The sequence below is a fragment of the Lissotriton helveticus genome, chromosome 3_1 (genome assembly GCF_964261635.1).
Source record: "Lissotriton helveticus chromosome 3_1, aLisHel1.1, whole genome shotgun sequence".
Classification (NCBI taxonomy): Eukaryota; Metazoa; Chordata; class Amphibia; order Caudata; family Salamandridae; genus Lissotriton; species Lissotriton helveticus.
The window spans coordinates 259,602,277-259,624,701 of record NC_136061.1 but is presented as its reverse complement, the minus strand read 5'-3'; the positions used below and the strand labels follow the sequence as shown (position 1 = coordinate 259,624,701).

The following is a 22,425-nucleotide window of genomic DNA, read 5'->3' as shown; positions in this document are numbered from 1 at the left end:
GGCAGAGGGTAACATTTCAATGTTTTGAGACTGTTTTTTGATCCCAAAGCAATGATACATCTCACACAGACTCAGCATTTGAGATGCCTACAAAAAGCCCTTCCAAACATTGAATTAGTATAGGGTTGAAATTCAATTTAAGAAGTCTGGAAACTTTTACCAACTCCTAAAGTTCAATCGATACATTAGATAAAGCTTCTTTGATGTTACAAATTCCCAATTAGAGTATATTTAGACTATAAAAATGATTTGCACATCTGACCCTATAATAAAACTCTTCTAGTCTGGCCTGCTTCGTTCCTCTGGTCCCAAACTGCCACCGTTAGTTTATCCTTGAAGGTCCGAGTATGGATCCCTGGTTGAATGCCAGTGGCTAGAAGACATGTTTCTCCAAGTCAAAGTGCTGCAATCTTAGAAATCAAAACATGACTATTCCACTGTACCTTTGAATAACCCTGTTTCCCACAAAAGTTGTTACATTTGTCAAAACATTTTCATCGTTTAAATAGAATGTGCAACACTTGCCAAAAACCCCATGGAATATGGTGCATGTGAACAAAATGTTTTGTAATTTTAATTCAACAGGTTTGACTTAAGAGGCCTTGAGACATCATGAAAACCCTACAAAGCACCTAAAATAAATTAATGTTACCCCATATATTTCAATTTGGTCCATTTGAGAACCTGAGATGCAGACGGCACGTATAGCCATATATTTGCAGTTATGCCAGGTTATGTACACATCTCTGAATCCCAAAAACTCTAGCAGATCTCTAATAATGGTAAAAAGCTGAAATTGCTCATTTGTCTTGCCTTTAAGAAACGGCCGGCTCCATCCTTAGAATTATTGTAGCTTGTCAACTTTGCTGTTCCTCTCCATGGGCTAAGAGCTTCCTTGAGTACTTCGTCAGCAGACCACCATGAGCGCTTCATGCTATGTGCTGTGGTGGAACCTCAGGGTTACCCTTGGTATGGAAGAATCTAGTTTGTGTTCACGAAACCCTGTTACTGATCAATGCTGAACTTAGTTGAATTGAAGGTCAGTTGAAGGACAGATGCCTCAAGCTCAACTCAGACAAGACTGAATACCTCATCCTGGGCTCCACCCCTGCCGCTTGGGACGACTCCTGGTGGCACACAGCACTCAGAACCCCCCTACACCCACGTGCCACGCACAAAACCTCGGCACCATGCTGGACTCCTCCACCTCAATGAACCGCCAAATCAATGCTGTCTCGTCCTCCTGCTTCCCCATGCTCCGCCTGCTTTGGAAGATTTTTTAAGTGGATCCCCACTGAGTCCAGAAAAACGGTCACCCATGCGCTTGTCAGCAGCAGACTTGACTACAGCAATGCATTCTATGCGGGCACCACCCATACTCCTAAAGAAACTGCAGAACGCCTCTGCCAGACTCATCTTGAACATCCCCCGCTGCAGCCACATCACCAGTCACCTGAGAGACCTCTACAGGCTCCCGATCAACAAAATAATTACCTTCAAGCTCCTCATGCATGCCTACAAAGCCCTTCACAATGCCGGACCTGCATACCTCAACCTCCACCTCTCCTTCTACACACCCACCAGACATCTATCTCTGCTTTGCCCAACTGGCCCAGGCCACCATCCCACAGATCTGCAAGACCTTCCCTGGAGGAGGATCCTTCTCCTACCTTGCTGCGAAGACCTGAACTCCCTGCCTCTGCATCTTAGGCAATCACCGTCACTGCCTCCATTCAGGAAGGACCTCAACACCTGGCTCTTTGAATGAACCACACCCGCCCCCCCACAGCAACGTGAGAACGTAATGGGTGTGTAGTCACACTTTACAAGAAACCCGATTGATTGGTTGAATAAAAAGTAACTCTTCCCCTATATCTTTACTTTAACTTACCTTCCCCCAGGAATGCTGCAGGCTCCTGAAAGTTCATGATGGCTCTATCTGAAGGGCCAGTTGCTATCACCTGCCTCTTCCAGGGCCATTCCTGATCCGCTGATGGACTTTATGATTCCATCGGCATGCATCTACAATGTGGTAAAGCCTCAGCCTTTGTAAGCAAGTTATCATCAAAGCATTATTATTTGTGAGCCTATTCTTGACCAATTAATTACAAGTGCATTATTTACTAGCCATCATGTGAGATCAACCAGGCATCATCCAAGAGTATGTCGTCATCAAGACAACGTTGTTTGTTAGCATTTTATGAACCAGGCATTATTCACCATCACTTTATCAGCCAGGCATCATTTGTACGTTATCAACCAGACACTGTCATTAGGCATTTTATCCACCAGGGATCCTTCACAAACACATTATTTCCTAGACATTATTCAGAAGCATGTCATCAACCATCATTCACGACACCATATTGACCGAACAATTATTCCAAGAATGTGATCCACCAGGCATTAATCATAAGCACATTATCAATGAGGCATCGCTGGTGACACGTGATCAACCAGACATTGCTACTCTTGAGCATATCATCCACCAGGCATTATTCATCAGTGCAATTTCAACCAGACATTACTATTTTTTAGCATATTATCCCCCAGGCCTTATCCACCAGTGCGTCATCAACCAGGCATTGCTATTCTTGAGCATATTATTAAGGGTGGGTGGTGAACTACACTCTGCCGGCAGAGTTCATAGAGTTTTTGGCTTGCTTATCTGGCTGGTAGAGAGAAGCATGGAGCGGCCAAGATTAGGTGCAAAATTAAGCCCTTCCTCTGGCTCTGTTGGTTTGCCTGCTTGTCCCTGGGGTTTGCAGGTGAGGCTCCCGGGGGATGGAGGGGACCGGGCAGGGCTTGTGGACCCCAGGCTGAGCTTGCCCAGGACTGAGATCTTTGAGTTGCAAGCTTAGCAACATGGGGAGGCGGGGCCTGCACCACTGGGCCCGCCAGGACCAGAGCAAGAACCAGCAGTAACCTCCAACCCTAGTCTCCTCCTGAGGCCATCTTAGACCGGCCACTTAACATCATGTTAGGTCAAGGAGCACTTGTGAAGGCAGCTCCACTCCTGGGCATGAAATCCTGGGCCGGCGCCGGGTCCTCCCCTGGAGGCTGCAGGTAATCTGAAACTCCTCGGCTGGAAGCAGGTCCTCGCTTGCAAAGCACAACGGCCTGTTGTATGCATTGCAGACTAGTGAAATAATCCTGAGCGGATTATAGCCTTGTCACCCTCCCCTTGTGCCTCCTTCCCTTCCAATCCTGGGCTGAGCAATAAACCAAAAGCAGCAAGTGACAGAGATGGTCCTACATGTTGGTTTTAGGGAACTCCGCACACCTGCGGAACTCTGTGGAATTCCACTGAGGCTCTTTTATCACTCCGCAGAATTCTGCACAGTGAAACTGAATGAGCTCCGCCCACCCCTGCATATTATCCACCAGGCATTATCAATCAGATATTGCTATTCTTGAGGATATCATCCACCAGGCATTATTCACCAGTGCATTATCAACCAGGTATTGATATTCTTGATCATATTATCAACCAGGCATTATTCACCAGGCAATTATCAACCACCCATTGCTATTCTTGAGGATATCATCCACCAGGCATTATTCACCAGTGCATTATCAACCAGGTATTGATATTCTTGATCATATTATCAACCAGGCATTATTCACCAGGCACTTATCAACCACCCATTGCTATTCTTGAGGATATCACCCACCAGGCATTATTCACCAGTGCATTATCAACCAGGTATTGATATTCTTGATCATATTATCCACAAGTCATCAACCAGGCGCTGTTCTCAACTACATGAGCTATCAACCACACATGGTGTTGGGGTACAATGCTACACACGAGGCATGTTTCAGAAGCCCAAGGTTATCGGTTCGTCATCACTGCTATGCATATTACCATGAGCACAAAATGACCACCTTGCCATCATTTCGGAGTACAGGACAGTCACCCACGTACCATCCAGCAGTGTGGGGCTTTGATGCAGTCAATCATCCATTTAGCCTTTCAGGATGAATGAATGGAGGATTCTGACCTAGAGGGTTTCATCAGCTCATCAATTACAAATCGAATTAAAAAACGAAAGGAAACCACTTTCTGTACAGGCACGTTTATATTTACTCAAATGTCAACTTTACAAATATAAATATGATTTTAAAAGATCGATTTTAATTTTGTACAAAATAATACATGAGGAACAATCAAGTTTGGGTGAATTTTTCCCTTTTCTAAGTAGGCTGACGGAGATCTCTGGCAGTACATAGGGTGATAAGAATAAGAAAGGGGACGGGGGCCTTGTGTGACTGATGCGTTGCACGCCTGGAGTGTGCATGTACTCGGAAGGTTCGGCCCTTGCACGCAAAGGTTTGCACTGGTCCAAACTGATTTTTGTAACGGAGCAAATTGAAGATGTTTGGTCTAGGAAAACACAGTGTTCCAGATTCTGACCAAATCTTTACATGCAATAAAAAATTAGCGAATACTGCTAGAGTTCCTCCTCCGCCATAAAAATCAATGTCCCACCTTCCTCCTCCTGCAAGTGCAAAATCTTAAGGAGCAACTCTGTGGCGTGTCTGCTGCCAGGATTTCACCAGCAAGGCATTTGTTCCTAAGCATGGAAAGTCAGTCAAGGCCATGCCTGCGTCACAGATTCAAATATAAAATATATATACATTGCAATGATAATATCAGAGCATCGGGAGAAATGCACGAAGTTCATTTGGAGATAACAATTAATACTGTTTGTACGTCAGAAATCGCAAAATGAGACACTCGAGTGAAAATAACACCGGTTTTGCCTTGATTTCTCTGAAAGTGAACACAGAAAAATCTTTTTAGGAGGGCTGGGGGAGGGAGAGAGACAGTTCCATTTTGTAAAGATTTGAATTGAATCCTGTACAGAACTGCCATTCACTGGTTGAATGTCTGTAACACGTAAAATGTGATGTCTGCTAATTGACTGGAGCAGAGCATGCTGAATCTGATGAGGGATTGGAGCATGGAATGTCACCTGTGATAAATGTCTGGACCATGGAATGTCACCTGTGATAAATGTCTGGAGCAAGAAATGTCACCTGTGATAAATGTTTGGAGCATGGAATGTCACCTGTGATAAATGTCTGGTGCATGGAATGTCACCTGTGATAAATGTCTGGAGCATGGAATGTCACCTGTGATGAATGTCTGGAGCAAGGAATGTCACCTGTGATAAATGTTTGGAGCATGGAATGTCACCTGTAATAAATGTCTGGAGCAAGGGATGTCACCTGTGATAAATGTCTGGAGCATGGAATGTCACCTGTGATAAATGTCTGGAGCATGGAATGTCACCTGTGATAAATGTCTGGAGCATGGAATGTCACCTGTGATAAATGTTTGGAGCAAGAAATGTCACTTGTGATAAATGTCTGGAGCAAGGAATGTCACCTGTGATAAATGTCTGGAGCATGGAATGTCACCTGTGATAAATGTCTGGAGCATGGAATGTCACCTGTGATAAATGTTTGGAGCATGGAATTTCACCTGTGATAAATGTTCGGAGCATGCAATGTCACCTGTGATAAATGTTTGGAGCAAGGAATGTCACCTGTGATAAATGTTTGGAGCATGGAATGTCACCTGTGATAAATGACTGGTGCATGGAATGTCACCTGTGATAAATGTCTGGAGCATGGAATGTCACCTGTGATAAATGTCTGGAGCAAGGAATGTCACCTGTGATAAATGTTTGGAGCATGGAATGTCACCTGTGATAAATGTCTGGACCATGGAATGTCACCTGTGATAAATGTTTGGAGCATGGAATGTCACCTGTGATAAATGTCTGGACCATGGAATGTCACCTGTGATAAATGTCTGGAGCATGGAATGTCACCTGTGATGAATGTCTGGAGCAAGGAATGTCACCTGTGATAAATGTTTGGAGCATGGAATGTCACCTGTAATAAATGTCTGGAGCAAGGAATGTCACCTGTGATAAATGTCTGGAGCATGGAATGTCACCTGTGATAAATGTCTGGAGCATGGAATGTCACCTGTGATAAATGTCTGGAGCAAGGAACGTCACCTGTGATAAATGTCTGGAGCAAGGAATGTCACCTGTGATAAATGTTTGGAGCATGGAATGTCACCTGTGATAAATGACTGGCGCATGGAATGTCACCTGTGATAAATGTCTGGAGCATGGAATGTCACCTGTGATAGATGTCTGGAGCAAGGAATGTCACCGGTGATACATTTTTTAAACATGGAATGTCACCTGTGATAAATGTCTGGAGTAAGAAATGTCACCTGTGATAAATGTCTGGAGCATGGAATGTCACCTGTGATAAATGTTTGGAGCAAGGAATGTCACTTGTGATAAATGTCTGGAGCAAGGAATGTCACCTGTGATAAATGTTTGGAGCATGGAATGTCACCTGTGATAAATGTCTGGAGCAAGGAATATCACCTGTGATAAATGTCTGGAGCAAGGAATGTCACTTGTGATAAATGTTTGGAGCATGGAATATCACCTGTGATAAATGTCTGGAGCATGGAATGTCACCTGTGATCAATGTTTGGAGCATGGAATGTCACCTGTGATAAATATTTGGAGCAAGGAATGTGACCTGTGATAAATGTTTGGAGCAAGGAATGTCACCTGTGATACATGTCTGGAGCAAGGAATGTCACCTGTGATAAATGTTTGGAGGATTGAATGTCACCTGTGATAAATGTTTGGAGCATGGAATGTCACCTGTGATAAATGTGTGGAGCAAGGAATGTCACCTGTGATAAATGTTCGGAGCATGCAATGTCACCTGTGATAAATGTTTGGAGCAAGGAATGTCACCTGTGATAAATGTCTGGAGCATGGAATGTCACCTGTGATGAATGTCTGGAGCAAGGAATGTCACCTGTGATAAATGTTTGGAGCATGGAATGTCACCTGTAATAAATGTCTGGAGCAAGGAATGTCACCTGTGATAAATGTCTGGAGCATGGAATGTCACCTGTGATAAATGTCTGGAGCATGGAATGTCACCTGTGATAAATGTCTGGAGCATGGAATGTCACCTGTGATAAATGTCTGGAGCAAGGAATGTCACTTGTGATAAATGTCTGGAGCAAGGAATGTCACCTGTGATAAATGTTTGGAGCATGGAATGTCACCTGTGATAAATGACTGGCGCATGGAATGTCACCTGTGATAAATGTCTGGAGCATGGAATGTCACCTGTGATAAATGTCTGGAGCAAGGAATGTCACCTGTGATAAATGTTTGGAGCATGGAATGTCACCTGTGATAAATGTCTGGAGTAAGAAATGTCACCTGTGATAAATGTCTGGAGCATGGGATGTCACCTGTGATAAATGTTTGGAGCAAGGAATGTTACTTGTGATAAATGTCTGGAGCAAGGAATGTCACCTGTGATAAATGTTTGGAGCATGGAATGTCACCTGTGATAAATGTCTGGAGCAAGGAATGTCATCTGTGATAAATGTTTGGAGGATTGAATGTCACCTGTGATAAATGTTTGGAGCATGGAATGTCACCTGTGATAAATGTGTGGAGCAAGGAATGTCACCTGTGATAAATGTTCGGAGCATGCAATGTCACCTGTGATAAATGTTTGGAGCAAGGAATGTCACCTGTGATAAATGTCTGGAGCATGCAATGCCACCTGTGATAAATATTTGGAGCAAGGAATGTCACCTGTGATAAATGTTTGGAGCATGGAATGTCACTTGTGATAACTGTTTGGAGCAAGGAATGTCACCTGGGATACCTGTTTGGAGCAAGAAATGTCACCTGTGATAAATGTTTGGAGCAAGGAATGTCACTTGTGATAAATGTCTGGAGCAAGGAATGTCACCTGTGATAAATGTCTGGAGCAAGGAATATCACCTGTGATAAATGTCTGGAGCAAGGAATGTCACTTGTGATAAATGTTTGGAGCATGGAATATCACCTGTGATAAATGTCTGGAGCATGGAATGTCACCTGTGATCAATGTTTGGAGCATGGAATGTCACCTGTGATAAATATTTGGAGCAAGGAATGTGACCTGTGATAAATGTTTGGAGCAAGGAATGTCACCTGTGATACATGTCTGGAGCAAGGAATGTCACCTGTGATAAATGTTTGGAGGATTGAATGTCACCTGTGATAAATGTTTGGAGCATGGAATGTCACCTGTGATAAATGTGTGGAGCAAGGAATGTCACCTGTGATAAATGTTCGGAGCATGCAATGTCACCTGTGATAAATGTTTGGAGCAAGGAATGTCACCTGTGATAAATGTCTGGAGCATGGAATGTCACCTGTGATGAATGTCTGGAGCAAGGAATGTCACCTGTGATAAATGTTTGGAGCATGGAATGTCACCTGTAATAAATGTCTGGAGCAAGGAATGTCACCTGTGATAAATGTCTGGAGCATGGAATGTCACCTGTGATAAATGTCTGGAGCATGGAATGTCACCTGTGATAAATGTCTGGAGCATGGAATGTCACCTGTGATAAATGTCTGGAGCAAGGAATGTCACTTGTGATAAATGTCTGGAGCAAGGAATGTCACCTGTGATAAATGTCTGGAGCAAGGAATGTCACCTGTGATAAATGTTTGGAGCATGGAATGTCACCTGTGATAAATGACTGGCGCATGGAATGTCACCTGTGATAAATGTCTGGAGCATGGAATGTCACCTGTGATAAATGTCTGGAGCAAGGAATGTCACCTGTGATAAATGTTTGGAGCATGGAATGTCACCTGTGATAAATGTCTGGAGTAAGAAATGTCACCTGTGATAAATGTCTGGAGCATGGGATGTCACCTGTGATAAATGTTTGGAGCAAGGAATGTTACTTGTGATAAATGTCTGGAGAAAGGAATGTCACCTGTGATAAATGTTTGGAGCATGGAATGTCACCTGTGATAAATGTCTGGAGCAAGGAATGTCATCTGTGATAAATGTTTGGAGGATTGAATGTCACCTGTGATAAATGTTTGGAGCATGGAATGTCACCTGTGATAAATGTGTGGAGCAAGGAATGTCACCTGTGATAAATGTTCGGAGCATGCAATGTCACCTGTGATAAATGTTTGGAGCAAGGAATGTCACCTGTGATAAATGTCTGGAGCATGCAATGCCACCTGTGATAAATATTTGGAGCAAGGAATGTCACCTGTGATAAATGTTTGGAGCATGGAATGTCACTTGTGATAACTGTTTGGAGCAAGGAATGTCACCTGGGATACCTGTTTGGAGCAAGAAATGTCACCTGTGATAAATGTTTGGAGCATGGAATGTCACCTGTGATTAATTTTTGGAGCATGGAATGTTACCTGTGATAAATGTCTGGAGCATGGAATGTCACCTGTGATAAATGTTTGGAGCATGAAATGTCACCTGTGATAAATATTTGGAGCAAGGAATGTCACCTGTGATAAATGTTTGGAGCAAGAAATGTCACCTGTGATAAATGTTTGGAGCATGGAATGTCACCTGTGATTAATTTTTGGAGCATGGAATGTTACCTGTGATAAATGTCTGGAGCATGGAATGTCACCTGTGATAAATGTTTGGAGCAAGGAATGTCACCTGTGATAAATGTTTGGAGCATGGAATGTCACCTGTGATAAATGTCTGGAGTAAGAAATGTCACCTGTGATAAATGTCTGGAGCATGGGATGTCACCTGTGATAAATGTTTGGAGCAAGGAATGTTACTTGTGATAAATGTCTGGAGCAAGGAATGTCACCTGTGATAAATGTTTGGAGCATGGAATGTCACCTGTGATAAATGTCTGGAGCAAGGAATATCACCTGTGATAAATGTCTGGAGCAAGGAATGTCACCTGTGATAAATGTTTGGAGCATGGAATATCACCTGTGATAAATGTCTGGAGCATGGAATGTCACCTGTGATAAATATTTGGAGCAAGGAATGTGACCTGTGATAAATGTTTGGAGCAAGGATTGTCACCTGTGATACATGTCTGGAGCAAGGAATGTCACCTGTGATAAATGTTTGGAGGATTGAATATCACCTGTGATAAATGTTTGGAGCATGGAATGTCACCTGTGATAAATGTGTGGAGCAAGGAATGTCACCTGTGATAAATGTTCGGAGCATGCAATGTCACCTGTGATAAATGTTTGGAGCAAGGAATGTCACCTGTGATAAATGTCTGGAGCATGCAATGCCACCTGTGATAAATATTTGGAGCAAGGAATGTCACCTGTGATAAATGTTTGGAGCATGGAATGTCACTTGTGATAACTGTTTGGAGCAAGGAATATCACCTGGGATACCTGTTTGGAGCAAGAAATGTCACCTGTGATAAATGTTTGGAGCATGGAATGTCACCTGTGATTAATTTTTGGAGCATGGAATGTTACCTGTGATAAATGTCTGGAGCATGGAATGTCACCTGTGATAAATGTTTGGAGCATGAAATGTCACCTGTGATAAATATTTGGAGCAAGGAATGTCACCTGTGATAAATGTTTGAAGCATGGAATGTCACCTGTGATAAATGTTTGAAGCATGGAATGTCATATGCACAGAAGGCATGTGCACGGAATGTCTTTTTCTATTAAGGGACTGGAGCTTGGAATGTCATATCCACAGAAGGCATGTGCAAGTGATGCCTTTTTCAGCTAAGGGACAGGAGCAGGGAATGTCATATCCACTGAAGTTCTGGATCAGGGAATGCCACGACTATTAAAGATGGAAGAATTGCAAAAGGTAATGTAATAGCTAATAAATTAATAGAGAACGTAATTGCTCAATGATTGAAGCCAAGTAAGGATTGCAGCAGGAAATGTACCATGTACTAAAGGAATGGAGAAGGGGGATCTCATAGCTGTTAAGTAGTCCAAAGTTCAACAAATATAGGAGGAGTCGCTTACAATAAAGAAAGGGGTGACCCGCACCCCGAACTTAAAGGAAGGAAAAGGTGGTGTCAGCATGTATTTCCCAGTAAAAACAGAAAGCACAATATCACACTTCGGTAAGGGGGAACACCCCCATCTCTCACTTGCTCTCGTTTCTGAAAGGGTTTTTTCATTTTTATTCTAGGGTGTACATGTTTGTACTTGGGTAACCTATATTGTGTGACTAAAGCCATCCTGGATATAGACAAACCTCAGCATTTAAAACCTGACAACATTTGTCATAAGCATTGTAGGGCCAGGTTAATACCAGCAAAGAGTAGAAGACTTGTGACGTGGATTTTGCACTGTTATACGTCACTCCTACAACAGTCGTACAGGAGTTGCTAAGCACAGTCCCGGCCGGTGTGTAGATGTCTTTTACAAGAGTCTCATCTTCTCCATATCCCGCACACCTGTTAGAGGGTCAAACTTGATTCTGGTGTTTACAAATGAGTACTACAAATTGTTCAGTATGTACAAGTCAAATAAATTGCACTTGGTCTTCCTATGATCAGCAGTCATTGTGTGGCTATATTTCTTTATAAGAAACATACATGTATAGTTTATTTGCCTTGTTTTGCGTCCTTCTTTTCCCTAATCATATGTACATGTTTTGGCTCAGTTCAACAGCACATGGTCCTTCTGCTTGCCACTATCCCGTAACAGAATAAAAGTTCTCAGCAGCCTGGTTGGTGCAGATGTCCAACTTAAATAAAATTGATTGTGCCTTCTTTTTCTGTGACTTCTGGTATTCTTATTTTGTTTGCTCTGCTGCCAAGAACTGGGCCAAGGAAGGCACACATTGGACATGTTTGGAAATACTGTGAGAGGGAATTCAAATCGAACCCCGCTTGTGCATATCCTGTGCCGATCAGATCAGCAGCGAGCATTGAACCTGTTGGGTGTGCGCCTATCCGCCACTGCGTCTGATCCCTGGTTGATGCGCCGGAGGTATTTGTTCAGATGCTTCTCCTGCCGACACTTGGCCTTGGGCCTGAACGCTGCAGACTTGGAGCCTGAGACCTCCAGCCTCGTTTCAGCTGGATAGACCCATCCACAGGGCACGGGTCAGCTCTGTCGGTTTCCTTCGGCACCCCCCACATAGTCTTGGTGGTAACCAGCATGATGTTGTGGAAAATAAGTTCTTGTTGCTATGCGCAAGACAAGCGAAGTGTGGAATATCACCAGGCCTGCAGAGGACACTGCAAAGAGAGAAGAGAAAGCAGAATGTATCACTTGCTCTGTGTTCGAAAACTGAACGCTTTTGAGACATTTCACATCGTCATAAAAACACAAGGCACACCCACTTTGTCATTTCATTTTCTTCTCAGATGGACCCACAGGAGATATATATTGACAAGAGATATATACGTGGAGGGATTCTTTTATTTTTTTAAATGAAATAATGCAAGATATGGGAATACGAGGGGTAATATCTGACAATGTAAATAATAAAAGAAGCAAAATGGAACAGGAAAACAAGGAAGAAGGAAAAAACACAAGAGAGAGCTAGAGAGAGAAGAGAAAAAGTCAGAATAGCACACTGCAAATACGGTATATTTTTTAGGCATTTCCATGAAATTTTGCCTTTGCATATTTAACAGTTCGTAATGGGCCGCCTAAGCCCCGGACAGTATCTACCCCTCTTTAAGTTACTAGCTGGGCAAGGGGCAATTCTTCAGTTTCCTTGTTCTAGTTGTAGCCAATTTTCCAGCTTTCTAACACAAACATGCAGTAACTCTTGGAACTATTGGTCTGCCTCTGTTCCTTCCAAGTCTGTGCAATCACAGTCTTAGTAAACATAAAAACCATAGTGAATGAACCCCCATATGGAGGCTGAAGAGATAGATGATTCTAAGCCAAAAACCAAGTTGTACAGCTATACCCAAGCAGTGCATTAATATGACACATCATTCAGGCGACACGCAATAGATGTTTGACAGTTATTTTGCCCAAATAGGTAAAATTGAAATCCTACTAGAGAAAGGATTTTACAGCTGGCAAGCATGTTTCAAGCCTGAAAGACAAGTTTCTTGAGGTGTGATTCTTTTAAGGTGTTTTTTATGTATTCTCTACGTTGCCTCCCCTGTCCCCCCTCTGACACTGGAAACAACTGCAATATGTCTGTGTCCATGTTGGGCTGAGAGTGATGGGTGGGTCCCTGCCGCTGGCCTTGCACAGAGAGGCTTGCTTCAGGCAAACATGGCAGGTGATAAGGAAACGTCAGCCAGACTCTAGGGCACATCACTTGAGATGGCACTTGCAAACATCAAATCTTATCTAACGTAAGAAAATGGACGGAGAACCTCTCTTTCCTAGTCTGGCTCAAGGAGCCCAACTATTTTTACCGTTTAGCCTGACTCCAACCTGGAGATGAAATTAATACTATCAGGAAGAAAATATAATGTTATTTGAAATTGCGAGTTTTCACTCTACCTCATCTGAATAATTTTTCTTCACAAGTTCTCACTTAACCTAGGAATGTATTCCTTCCTTCTTGAGACAATGAGCCTAAAGAACACTCACATCTATTGCATCGATTTTTTTTGTCTATTATAGAGGACCCGGCCTATATTAACCTTTAATCTAAATCTCCTATCTATATCACAGGCCTACGCAACTTATTACCTTTATTTCTTCGGTCCGTACTGTTGCCCTTTCTAAATCCCTTCCCGTAAGTATCCTTTGTCTAAATTGTATTCGATCTGTGGTGAGCCCATGTATATGATAACCCACCTTCCTAGCTTATTCCCATCGCTAATGTACCAATGTTTTCATTAGAACACTCTCCACACTGTCCTTCATTCTCTTGCGTCAATGTGGCTATCTTTCTGCATGTCTCTTGGATTTTATTTATATTTGAAAGCTTATCTTTGATCAGAATTTCTGTGGCTATCTTTTTATCCATCCCTTTGTCTATATATATCTAACCATTAGCCTGTGTGCCTAGCTATCGGTCCATCTGTCCTTATGCTTTCCTGTTTCTCTATTACCTATTGCCCTCTGGCTACATAGTAATCACTCTCTCAGTCTGCCGATCTATTAATCCTTCTGTCTAGCTGATGTTTCTAACTATTGGTCGCTCTGTTGGACGGTGTATCACTATGTCTGGCTGTATAACTTAAGTCATCAGCCTGGCTCTGTTTGCCTGTCTCTCTTCTTCGTAGTCAGTCCATGTACAGATGTGTTTACCTGTATTCTTTCGCCCTGCAAATTTGTTTCGGTGCACACAGAGTTAATTACACCTTAAAAGGACCTATTTTGGTTCTTTTATTTTTCTGTCTGTGTTACTTGTATCCTCTCAGATTTACACTCATTCATTAAGATCAGAACTGGAAAATTAGGGTACAAAAAATATCTAAGCCATATAGTATCAATGGAAAATAGTGGATGGGATATTGATGTAACCTTTGATTGGTTTTAGAAACAAAGGTGTCTGACGTCTAGCAGTCTACCTTAATTTTCGGGAGTGAAAGACAATGATCACTCTCAGATAATTAAATGTATTCATCCTCAGACATTACTGATACATTAGCAAAGTTCAGTAAATGCTAAACAGGTGCAATCTCTATACAAAATTCATCAATGACCGTATTCTTTGCTCTGAACCTGTAGCCTAAAAGTTGAGCTGAGTTGTTGGCTAAATTTATATCCATTCTACTTGTTCATTCCAAATGTTATTATGCTGTAAAAGGCAAAGGAACACAAGAATCACGGTCAAGTAAGTCTATAAACAATGATGTGCAGGTGGGAATATTCTGTAAAATGTTAGGTGGATGAAAAATGTCGAAAATCCCAAGAGAATCCTAAGAAACAATAAGATACATACAATATCATAAATCCAGGGCCACATTAGGCAAAAGGCTCGTAGCCTTCTTTTATTTGCCGATTATTCTACTTATTAAACGCAGACATGAAATAAAGCGTTCATCTGTCTGTAGCTGTTTTAAAAAGCAAAAGAAACCCAGAAAAAATACATCGTAATTTGAGCAATTCTCCACTCCGTCGAATATCCCTGTCAGGCCAACATCCACGCAGAATGACAGCACTGCGTGGCAAAAACACGGATGACACTTCCTTAAACAGCTGCAGCGGTGCATAAGGATAATGTTTCCAGATTATCATACACCGCCTCGGGTGGTTCGAGTGCTAAAGAGGAAGGCATCAAGCGCAAGTGCACATTTCATAGGTCAATTTGATAAGGAAATGCACCAGCTGCAACTTCATTTTTCATAGAACAGAAAATGAACATGAAAACAATACTGATGAGCTGCCAAAGAGGAATATGCATAAGGACAGACAGAAATGTTATAAGAAATACCAGAAAAAACAGTTGCCCTAATCATTTATTATGCAAATACAAACAAGAGCCTGGCTAGCTCCGCTAGAGCGGTGGGCGCGGAGAGGCGCTTCATTGGCTGGCTCGGGTGCGGAAGGCTTCAAGGTAGGGTGCCCACCCTGGCCACTGAAGGGTGCAGTCATTATTGGCCTGCGAGCGGCATCCCTCGCGGGCAGCATCTCGCCCTGTTTTGATTAAAGCCCAGCAACATTTCCTGGATGCGGAGGGCTTGTTTCAACAAGCAAGCATCAAAGTCAGCTGGGGTGGGATGGGAGACTTCATCAGGCCCAGTCAGGGCCCAGCGCCCCGCAGATGGATGGGTAGGGAGCCTTTCAAAGGAAATGATATTCTGGGGAGGGCCCGACGTGCCTGGCCGCCTGGCTGATTGAGATTTGTGGCTCCCAGAGAGACGGTTTTCTCAGCACTACAAAGAATGGGAAATTCAGCAGGAGTAGCCGGGAAGAAAAATTTAGAATTACCCCCTCACCTTTTACTAGAGAGAGGGGGGCATCAAATAAGGCTTGCGGTGGACCCTTGCCAAGACTTTGTATGCGTTTCTAAGCTGAAATCAGAGTCAAACAGCCTTAATAATGTGCCCTGGTATAAAGATATTTTGTTTACATTGTGACTGGGTATTATTTCACCCTGTTGCCCTTCAATAAAAAGAATCATGGCTGCTGACCAAGCAAGGGACCATTCAGGACAACCACATTAAAGGGCCATCCGGTGACTGACGCCACAATACACCTCAAAGCCAATCAGACGTCACCAAACAAGGCAGCATTCTAGAATGCCTATTCTGGCAACTGCAAGAGGTGTGGGTCTGAGCACATGGAAGATTATATGATGTTACAACGCATTCCGTTGCAACGCATGCCTTTTCCACGCATGCGTTACAACGGAATGCCATTACCACGCATATGGTTTACCACGAAAATGCCTTTACTACGCATAGTTTAACAACGTTTTTCGTTGTTTAGCTATGCATGATATTAGCATTTTTATGTTAAACCGACTGCATGATTTATTATGTAGTTGAAATCTATATATATATATATGTTTTTTTAACTAAGCCTAACCTAATAAATTATTATAATTAAAAAATATACTTACATTTTCTTTCGACGCTATTCTCCTTCTTCTAACTCTTTAAGTGGTCCTTTCTCTATTTTTGATTCAGTACGTAGACGCACGTACGTTATCACGTCTGTTAGGGAGGCTGTTTCCATGAAGGACTGAGGCACAGGAGAACGTGTTTTGGTTTTTTTTTGAGGGGGGAGACCCCCCCAACCCCCCCTTTTTTTTCTGACCTTTAACTCACATTCCTTTACTACGTATTTCGTAGTAAAGGAATGCGTGGTAAAGGTTATAGTGATAACCACGCATGCGTTGTAAAGCATGCGTGGTTAGTGCTTTCGTGGAAACGGCTTCGCTGTAGTGGCTGTTTCCCCACATGGAACAGCTTCTCTCTCTGCAATGGGGGGACCCTTTAAGCTATCGGAGGCAACAGGACTTATGGCGAAATGGTTTTTATGTCCATCTCGTACAGCCTGACCTGTTCAAAAAGTGCAGGGGCCTTGTGAGTTCACACTTTCTAATGCAGGTTTGGACAATGTATTAGAATTTTGTTGCAAACACGAACACAGAGGAGTGGCTTTAAAAACTTGCCAAGGTGCGTGGGAGCACTTTAATTGAGGGGGGAATTCAGCTACGAATGTATTATGAATCCTCATCGGGGGACATATCGAACGATCAGGGGACTTTAATGTTGAACCACGGGGGTCTACTATTGCCTTCTACTTTCAATGTAGGCGCTGGTTTCTGACCACGATAATCTCAAATATGTATGAACTTTGGCACGGAGAAAGGTTACCTTCATTCTGATGCCTCAGTAGCCATCTTAACACCAGCACGCACATACATGGTGCATACAGATCTGAGTTCATAAGCAAACATAAGACACCTATGGCAACCCAATGTTTAGTGTTTGTCTTTGAAGAGGTAACTCATTTATAGCGTATGTATATATTAGAGTAGTTGTATAAGTATCCACATCTCTTTAGATCAGAGTTCACATATGAGCAGGGTCATCTATGGTAACCTATAGATCTCTATTCATAAAGGAATACGGACTGATATCTTGACTTACAGATCAAGTTATTTCATTAGAACATCGTCTCAATATTATCGCATACTCATATTAACGTGACCATAATATCTAGGACCAACATATCAACAAGGTAAGTATATGTAGGTAGGTATAGGTTTACCTTACGTAACTCAACATATATGTACCATAACAATTAATATATATATCTATAACATACATAGATGTGGAGTTAAGAATAGTTAGTCTAAGCTTACCTACATGCACTTATCTGCTCGATATTTTACCCATGTTATTCTGGTAGCATAATCTTACTGAGATAATATTCAGACATACAACCACAGATCAACACTTATGTAGGAACATGGCATCCATGATATCCTATAGCTAGTTCAATGCACATCTATGAAAGGGCCATCCATGAAAACCTATAGATCAGTGGCTCTCTATGAGGAAGGCATCTATGGTAAGCTACAGGTCAGTGATCATCTGAGAAAAAGTTAAGAGATGGTAATCAATAGAGCAAAGTTAATTGCCAAAAGGGATAACAATGGCAGCTCAGATACATAAACAATATGCATCAAACAAGTTCCCAACATCTGGCAGACAGAGCTGGGGTGAAATATCACACTGTGCGGTTACTTTTATACTCATTCGTCTCTTATTGGCATTATCTGTAAGTGAAATTTGACCTGTTGGGTTGATCATGTATGTGGAATTTATATTTTCGCCTCTCACTATCCTTGAACATTTGTTTGAATGGTCCATGTACAGTACATAATGATCCAGAGATTAAACAAGATGGCACTCACCAGCACTGGAGCCTCTGCGCAGCTTTGAGAGGAACAAAAGAGTGTATCTTGAAGGTCACAGGTTTGTACAAGCAAAGACCGAAGACAACAGCAAATGTATGTACCTTCCAAATGATTGCTAAGAGCATTCACAGACCAACATGTTGCCGTTCAGCTTCAAACGGAACAAAGTCCCCAAGCACCACCATTACACAGCCTCCACCCTTAGGACAAACTATCTTATCAGGTTCACCAACACATTTTAAGTGGGACGCCTTGACTCATCATGAAACTCAACACTCAAAATTAATCAATGGTTGGTATATCCCACCACTTATTCAGTCTCCTCTGATACCTGAAAACAAACATCCCATGAAAGACATATCTGCGGGACCATAACTATCATGAAATCTAAACTTTACTATGCTAAATTGCTTACATTTCCGTCTACCAAAATATTTCTGTCTACCAAAATACCAACATGCACCATCAAGTCATCCAGAGACCTACAGACTGATTGGTAGCTGGGCAAAAACTTTGTGACCCAATTAAAAAATGTCCTTTTAAACTCTGATCAAGCACATTAAGTAAAATATTCCTCTATAGACTTGTTGCAATATCATCTCCCCGGAGCTGAACTCTCTCATGGCTTCTTCTATCGCTACGCTTACCCTTCTTGCCCCTTTCTGCTAATTATAGGTTATCCATTTGTTAGGGGATTACCAGAATCCCTGTATCACAGTGCTACCTTCTCCTGCTCCCTACTGCCTTCCTTGAGACTTACAACTGTACGCCAGGTTTCTTTATTGCAAGGTTTTCGCAATACAAGTCTCAACTGTATCTATACGTTTATGAGTATCTTATTAAAAGCAGTGGAAGGCCGGGGCTAGCTTGACACCTCTGCAATTTCCTGATTGTGCTAGGAAGGAATTTACACATCCTAACGTAAAAATGAATTTTGCAAAGTAAATACTCACGGAATAAGAAATAGGCTTTTGTCGTCCCATTTCTCAGGAACTAATCTGACAGACTGCCTTTCTCCAGACAAATTTTGCTAAAATTCACATGGAGCGCTCTGAAATAGCAGACTTTCCTGCGACTTCGTTATCAGGATCGCAAGAGCAATGTCAATACTCGCAAAAAAACTTATCACATTTAAAGTTCAAGGCCGCCTTATCTCCAATCGATACATGCCACACATTTCCCGACAAGTCGGAGCTAGCATTTAAAATGGGGGTGTTTTCTTAAGCTAATGCACTGCTATTGGATTAGCACCACATTTTGGAAACTATCCACATGTAAAATGTCTGTGGTTTATCTAAACTGCATTTTCCCAAATAAATGTGAGTGTCACAGGGTAGCCACAGCCTTGCCACTAATTTATCAGACTAATTGAATCTCATAGGTTAACTGGAAATAAGATAACATACCTGAGTCCACTATTAGTTATCATTAGTATCATGATGCATCAGTGTCCATATTAGCAAACATCTATACAAAGTAGTACAGTCTGCAAAGAGACCGTCGTCATGTGAAAAAGCCACTTTGTATACATTTGGTAAAGTCAATTTCACACTTTTTAAATAAGTCTCTGAAAAATCTTGAAAACATAGAATCACACACTGTGGCCTACAGACAGCCACAAACTATTGTGGACGTTTATGAAAAGGACAGGAATGAGTTAAATTGCATCACACTATTTTCCTATTAATGCAAAATGGACAAGCGTGGACTTCCATCGATAGATCAATAATTTAGATCCTCAGAGTTCCATTCGAAGACACCAAGTATGGAACTCCTTAGGTCTTCCTACAGAGTTGCCAGGTATGGAAATCCAGGTCATGTCGAGAAGAGGTCAAATATGGAAATCCTTAATATTTCATGTAGAAAGGCTAGTCATGGATATCTTTAGAATTTCATTGAGAGAAATCAAGCATGGAAAGTCTTGAAATTTCATGGAGAAAGCGCCATCAACTAAATCTGGCTTATTACATGGTCAGAAATCAACCTGTTATATACTTTAATGGAACTTCAAAAAAGACCAATCATGGCAAGCCATACAAATCCAGAGACCAAGCATGGACAATTGCGGACACCAAGCATGGAATCCCACGGAAACATACCAAGGGTGGAATTACATTAAGAATGACCCAGCAAAACATTTCATGGTCAGTGACCAAGCATGAAAATCCATGTCATTCAATGGAGAAAAGAGTGTGCATCTGAGACTATGAACTATATGGTCAACCATGGTAATGAGTCTAGAAAGCCACAGAATGACAGGACACTAAACATGGGGATTCTTGGAAAGACAGTCGGCGTAAGAATCCACCGAATTTGATGGACAGAGACCAATCATTTCATTACAGTAAATAGAAACCAGAGATCACAGAAACCTGTAGAGAAGAGGCATGAAAATCCAAAGAAGTGGAGAAAAACCAAGCATGAAATGTAAAGGAAAGATAGCAAACACGATATTGCAAGGCGAAAGGCACAGCATGAAATTCTAGTGAGTTCCAGAGAGAAAGTCTGCTGGATTTTAAGGAAATACATGGTGACCAAGCATGGATGATGATCACAGGCAAGACAAGAGGAGTGTGCTAAAACCTGTTCTGCAGAATGTACAATACCATGGTGGTATGCCAACAACCTGTATACTAGAAAATCTAGTTCTTGCAAGTGCTGCAGAGTGCAACTGTCAGAATACTGTCATGATACAGAACAAGACAACACATCTCACCTCACAGCGGAGAGCTTTACCGGCTCTGTGTAAAGGCAGGCTGTGTGCGGAGATGAAGGCACATTCAAGATTCTGTATCTATAGTAAGGTAGGGGAATAGACTAGGCCCGAGATAGGGGCACCCATATTACATGCCGTGTTTACAGCGGACGGTATACGAATAGATAACACCTAAGCTTTCTCTACTACTCTTCATCTCCCTACCTTTACTTCCCCCTCTCCAGCACTTCACCATTTGTTTCTCTCTTTTTAATCCTCATGCCTCTCTTTATCCCTACAAGAACCTGCTTATGTTTATTGCAGGGTTTTTCTAGGGCGAGGTGTTCCCTATCCATTGGCATTTAAGAAATAAGAGGTTCATATTAATCGGCTTAAAGCAGGCGCTGATAGGCTGCAGACATATTACCAGCTGTAATATTGGCACACACAAGTGTAGTTGCTTAATTAGAAACACTGCAGGGACTGATACAGGTTTTACTGGATTACTTGCAGTTGTAAAAAAAGCCATGCTCACTCACCTTTGGGTGGTAGATAGCAACACATGAAAGTCACAGTAAGAAATACATGCATACACAGAATTGTATGGCATCCGCTTACCTGTTTATTGGAAGACATGTTTGTTAACGTACTGATGCTGCTGGTATCCGTGACAACCATGGCTGAAGGGAAGCGCGTATGGGAATACTGGGGCGGTTCCTGCTTGTGTGCGTACACTGCAAATATCAAGAGAAAAACAAAAACAATTTGACTAAAGTTACTAACCCCAAACATGTGCATTATACAGAAGCCATGCAGCTCCCGCTTACTTGGTGGTCTAATCTAAAAATTACTCTGCACATAGCTTCATGTGGCGTTACAGAAAGCTAAGACATAGAAAGTACTATGAAACAGCAACTATCAGAATTTACTTAAAACAACATGCAACAAGAGTATGACCGCAAAGCTGGGCACACCAGCGCTGGGTGAAATCCCCAACTATTAATGCACATTCTGAAAGGTAGTGTACATCCTTTCCTTCTGTGGCATCCCCATAGCTGGAAATCTGTTAGGTTACTACATAACTTTGTACTGCAATACTGCAGTCATTTTGTGGTTATCCCTCTGTGTGATTATTTTGCAGTCAATGCTTCTTTCTTCCAAGATGCTGCCTTTTTGACGTGGGAGCGTGCAGCATTATGAGGTGAGGAGGAGGGCAGTGTGGTGTCCAGGATGAGGACAGAAGATCCATCTGGGGCAGATGGCTGGCCTGCATAGATGCGAGAATGTGTCTAGGCAACGGTGTAAGTGTATATTTTCTTGCTGAATGGGATGCAAAGTGGTAGCAATGGGGTTGCCTGGGGATAGGGGTGGGTTGTGTGGGTCAATCAGGGGCTCACCAACGTGCATTTTTTCTATGCGATTTTTGGTGTGTAATGTGTTCCCATGGAACTTTTCATGACATCGATTAAATAATCTACATCAGCAATTGCACCAAGTGATGGGAGGTGTCACCTCAGTCTCTGATCCTATACAAACAGTGGGATACATAATGGTGACGCGACAACAGCACTCTGCAC

The 22,425-nt window shown here is 42.2% G+C and overlaps 1 protein-coding gene across 2 annotated transcripts in view; it reads right to left on the bottom strand.

Moving 5' to 3' along the window:
- Positions 1–4,063: 4,063 nt before the first annotated feature.
- Positions 4,064–22,425, bottom strand: part of HNF1B (HNF1 homeobox B) — a 105,225-nt gene continuing 86,863 nt past the window's right edge. Inside the window, exons 8-13 of one of the 2 annotated variants that reach the window (XR_013608605.1) lie at positions 21,467–21,582; positions 10,388–12,094; positions 9,076–9,523; positions 7,828–8,243; positions 5,268–7,411; positions 4,064–5,203 (exon numbers count right to left, since the gene is read on the bottom strand). Coding sequence is in view for 1 of the 2 variants with exons in the window: in XM_078679771.1 (XP_078535897.1) it covers positions 12,074–12,094; positions 21,467–21,582 (137 nt within the window). In the remaining variant the exon portion in view is untranslated. Of the gene's footprint in view, positions 5,204–5,267; positions 7,412–7,692; positions 12,095–21,466; positions 21,583–22,425 lie in introns of those variants that run through there. The other variant, XM_078679771.1, reaches the window with a different exon arrangement.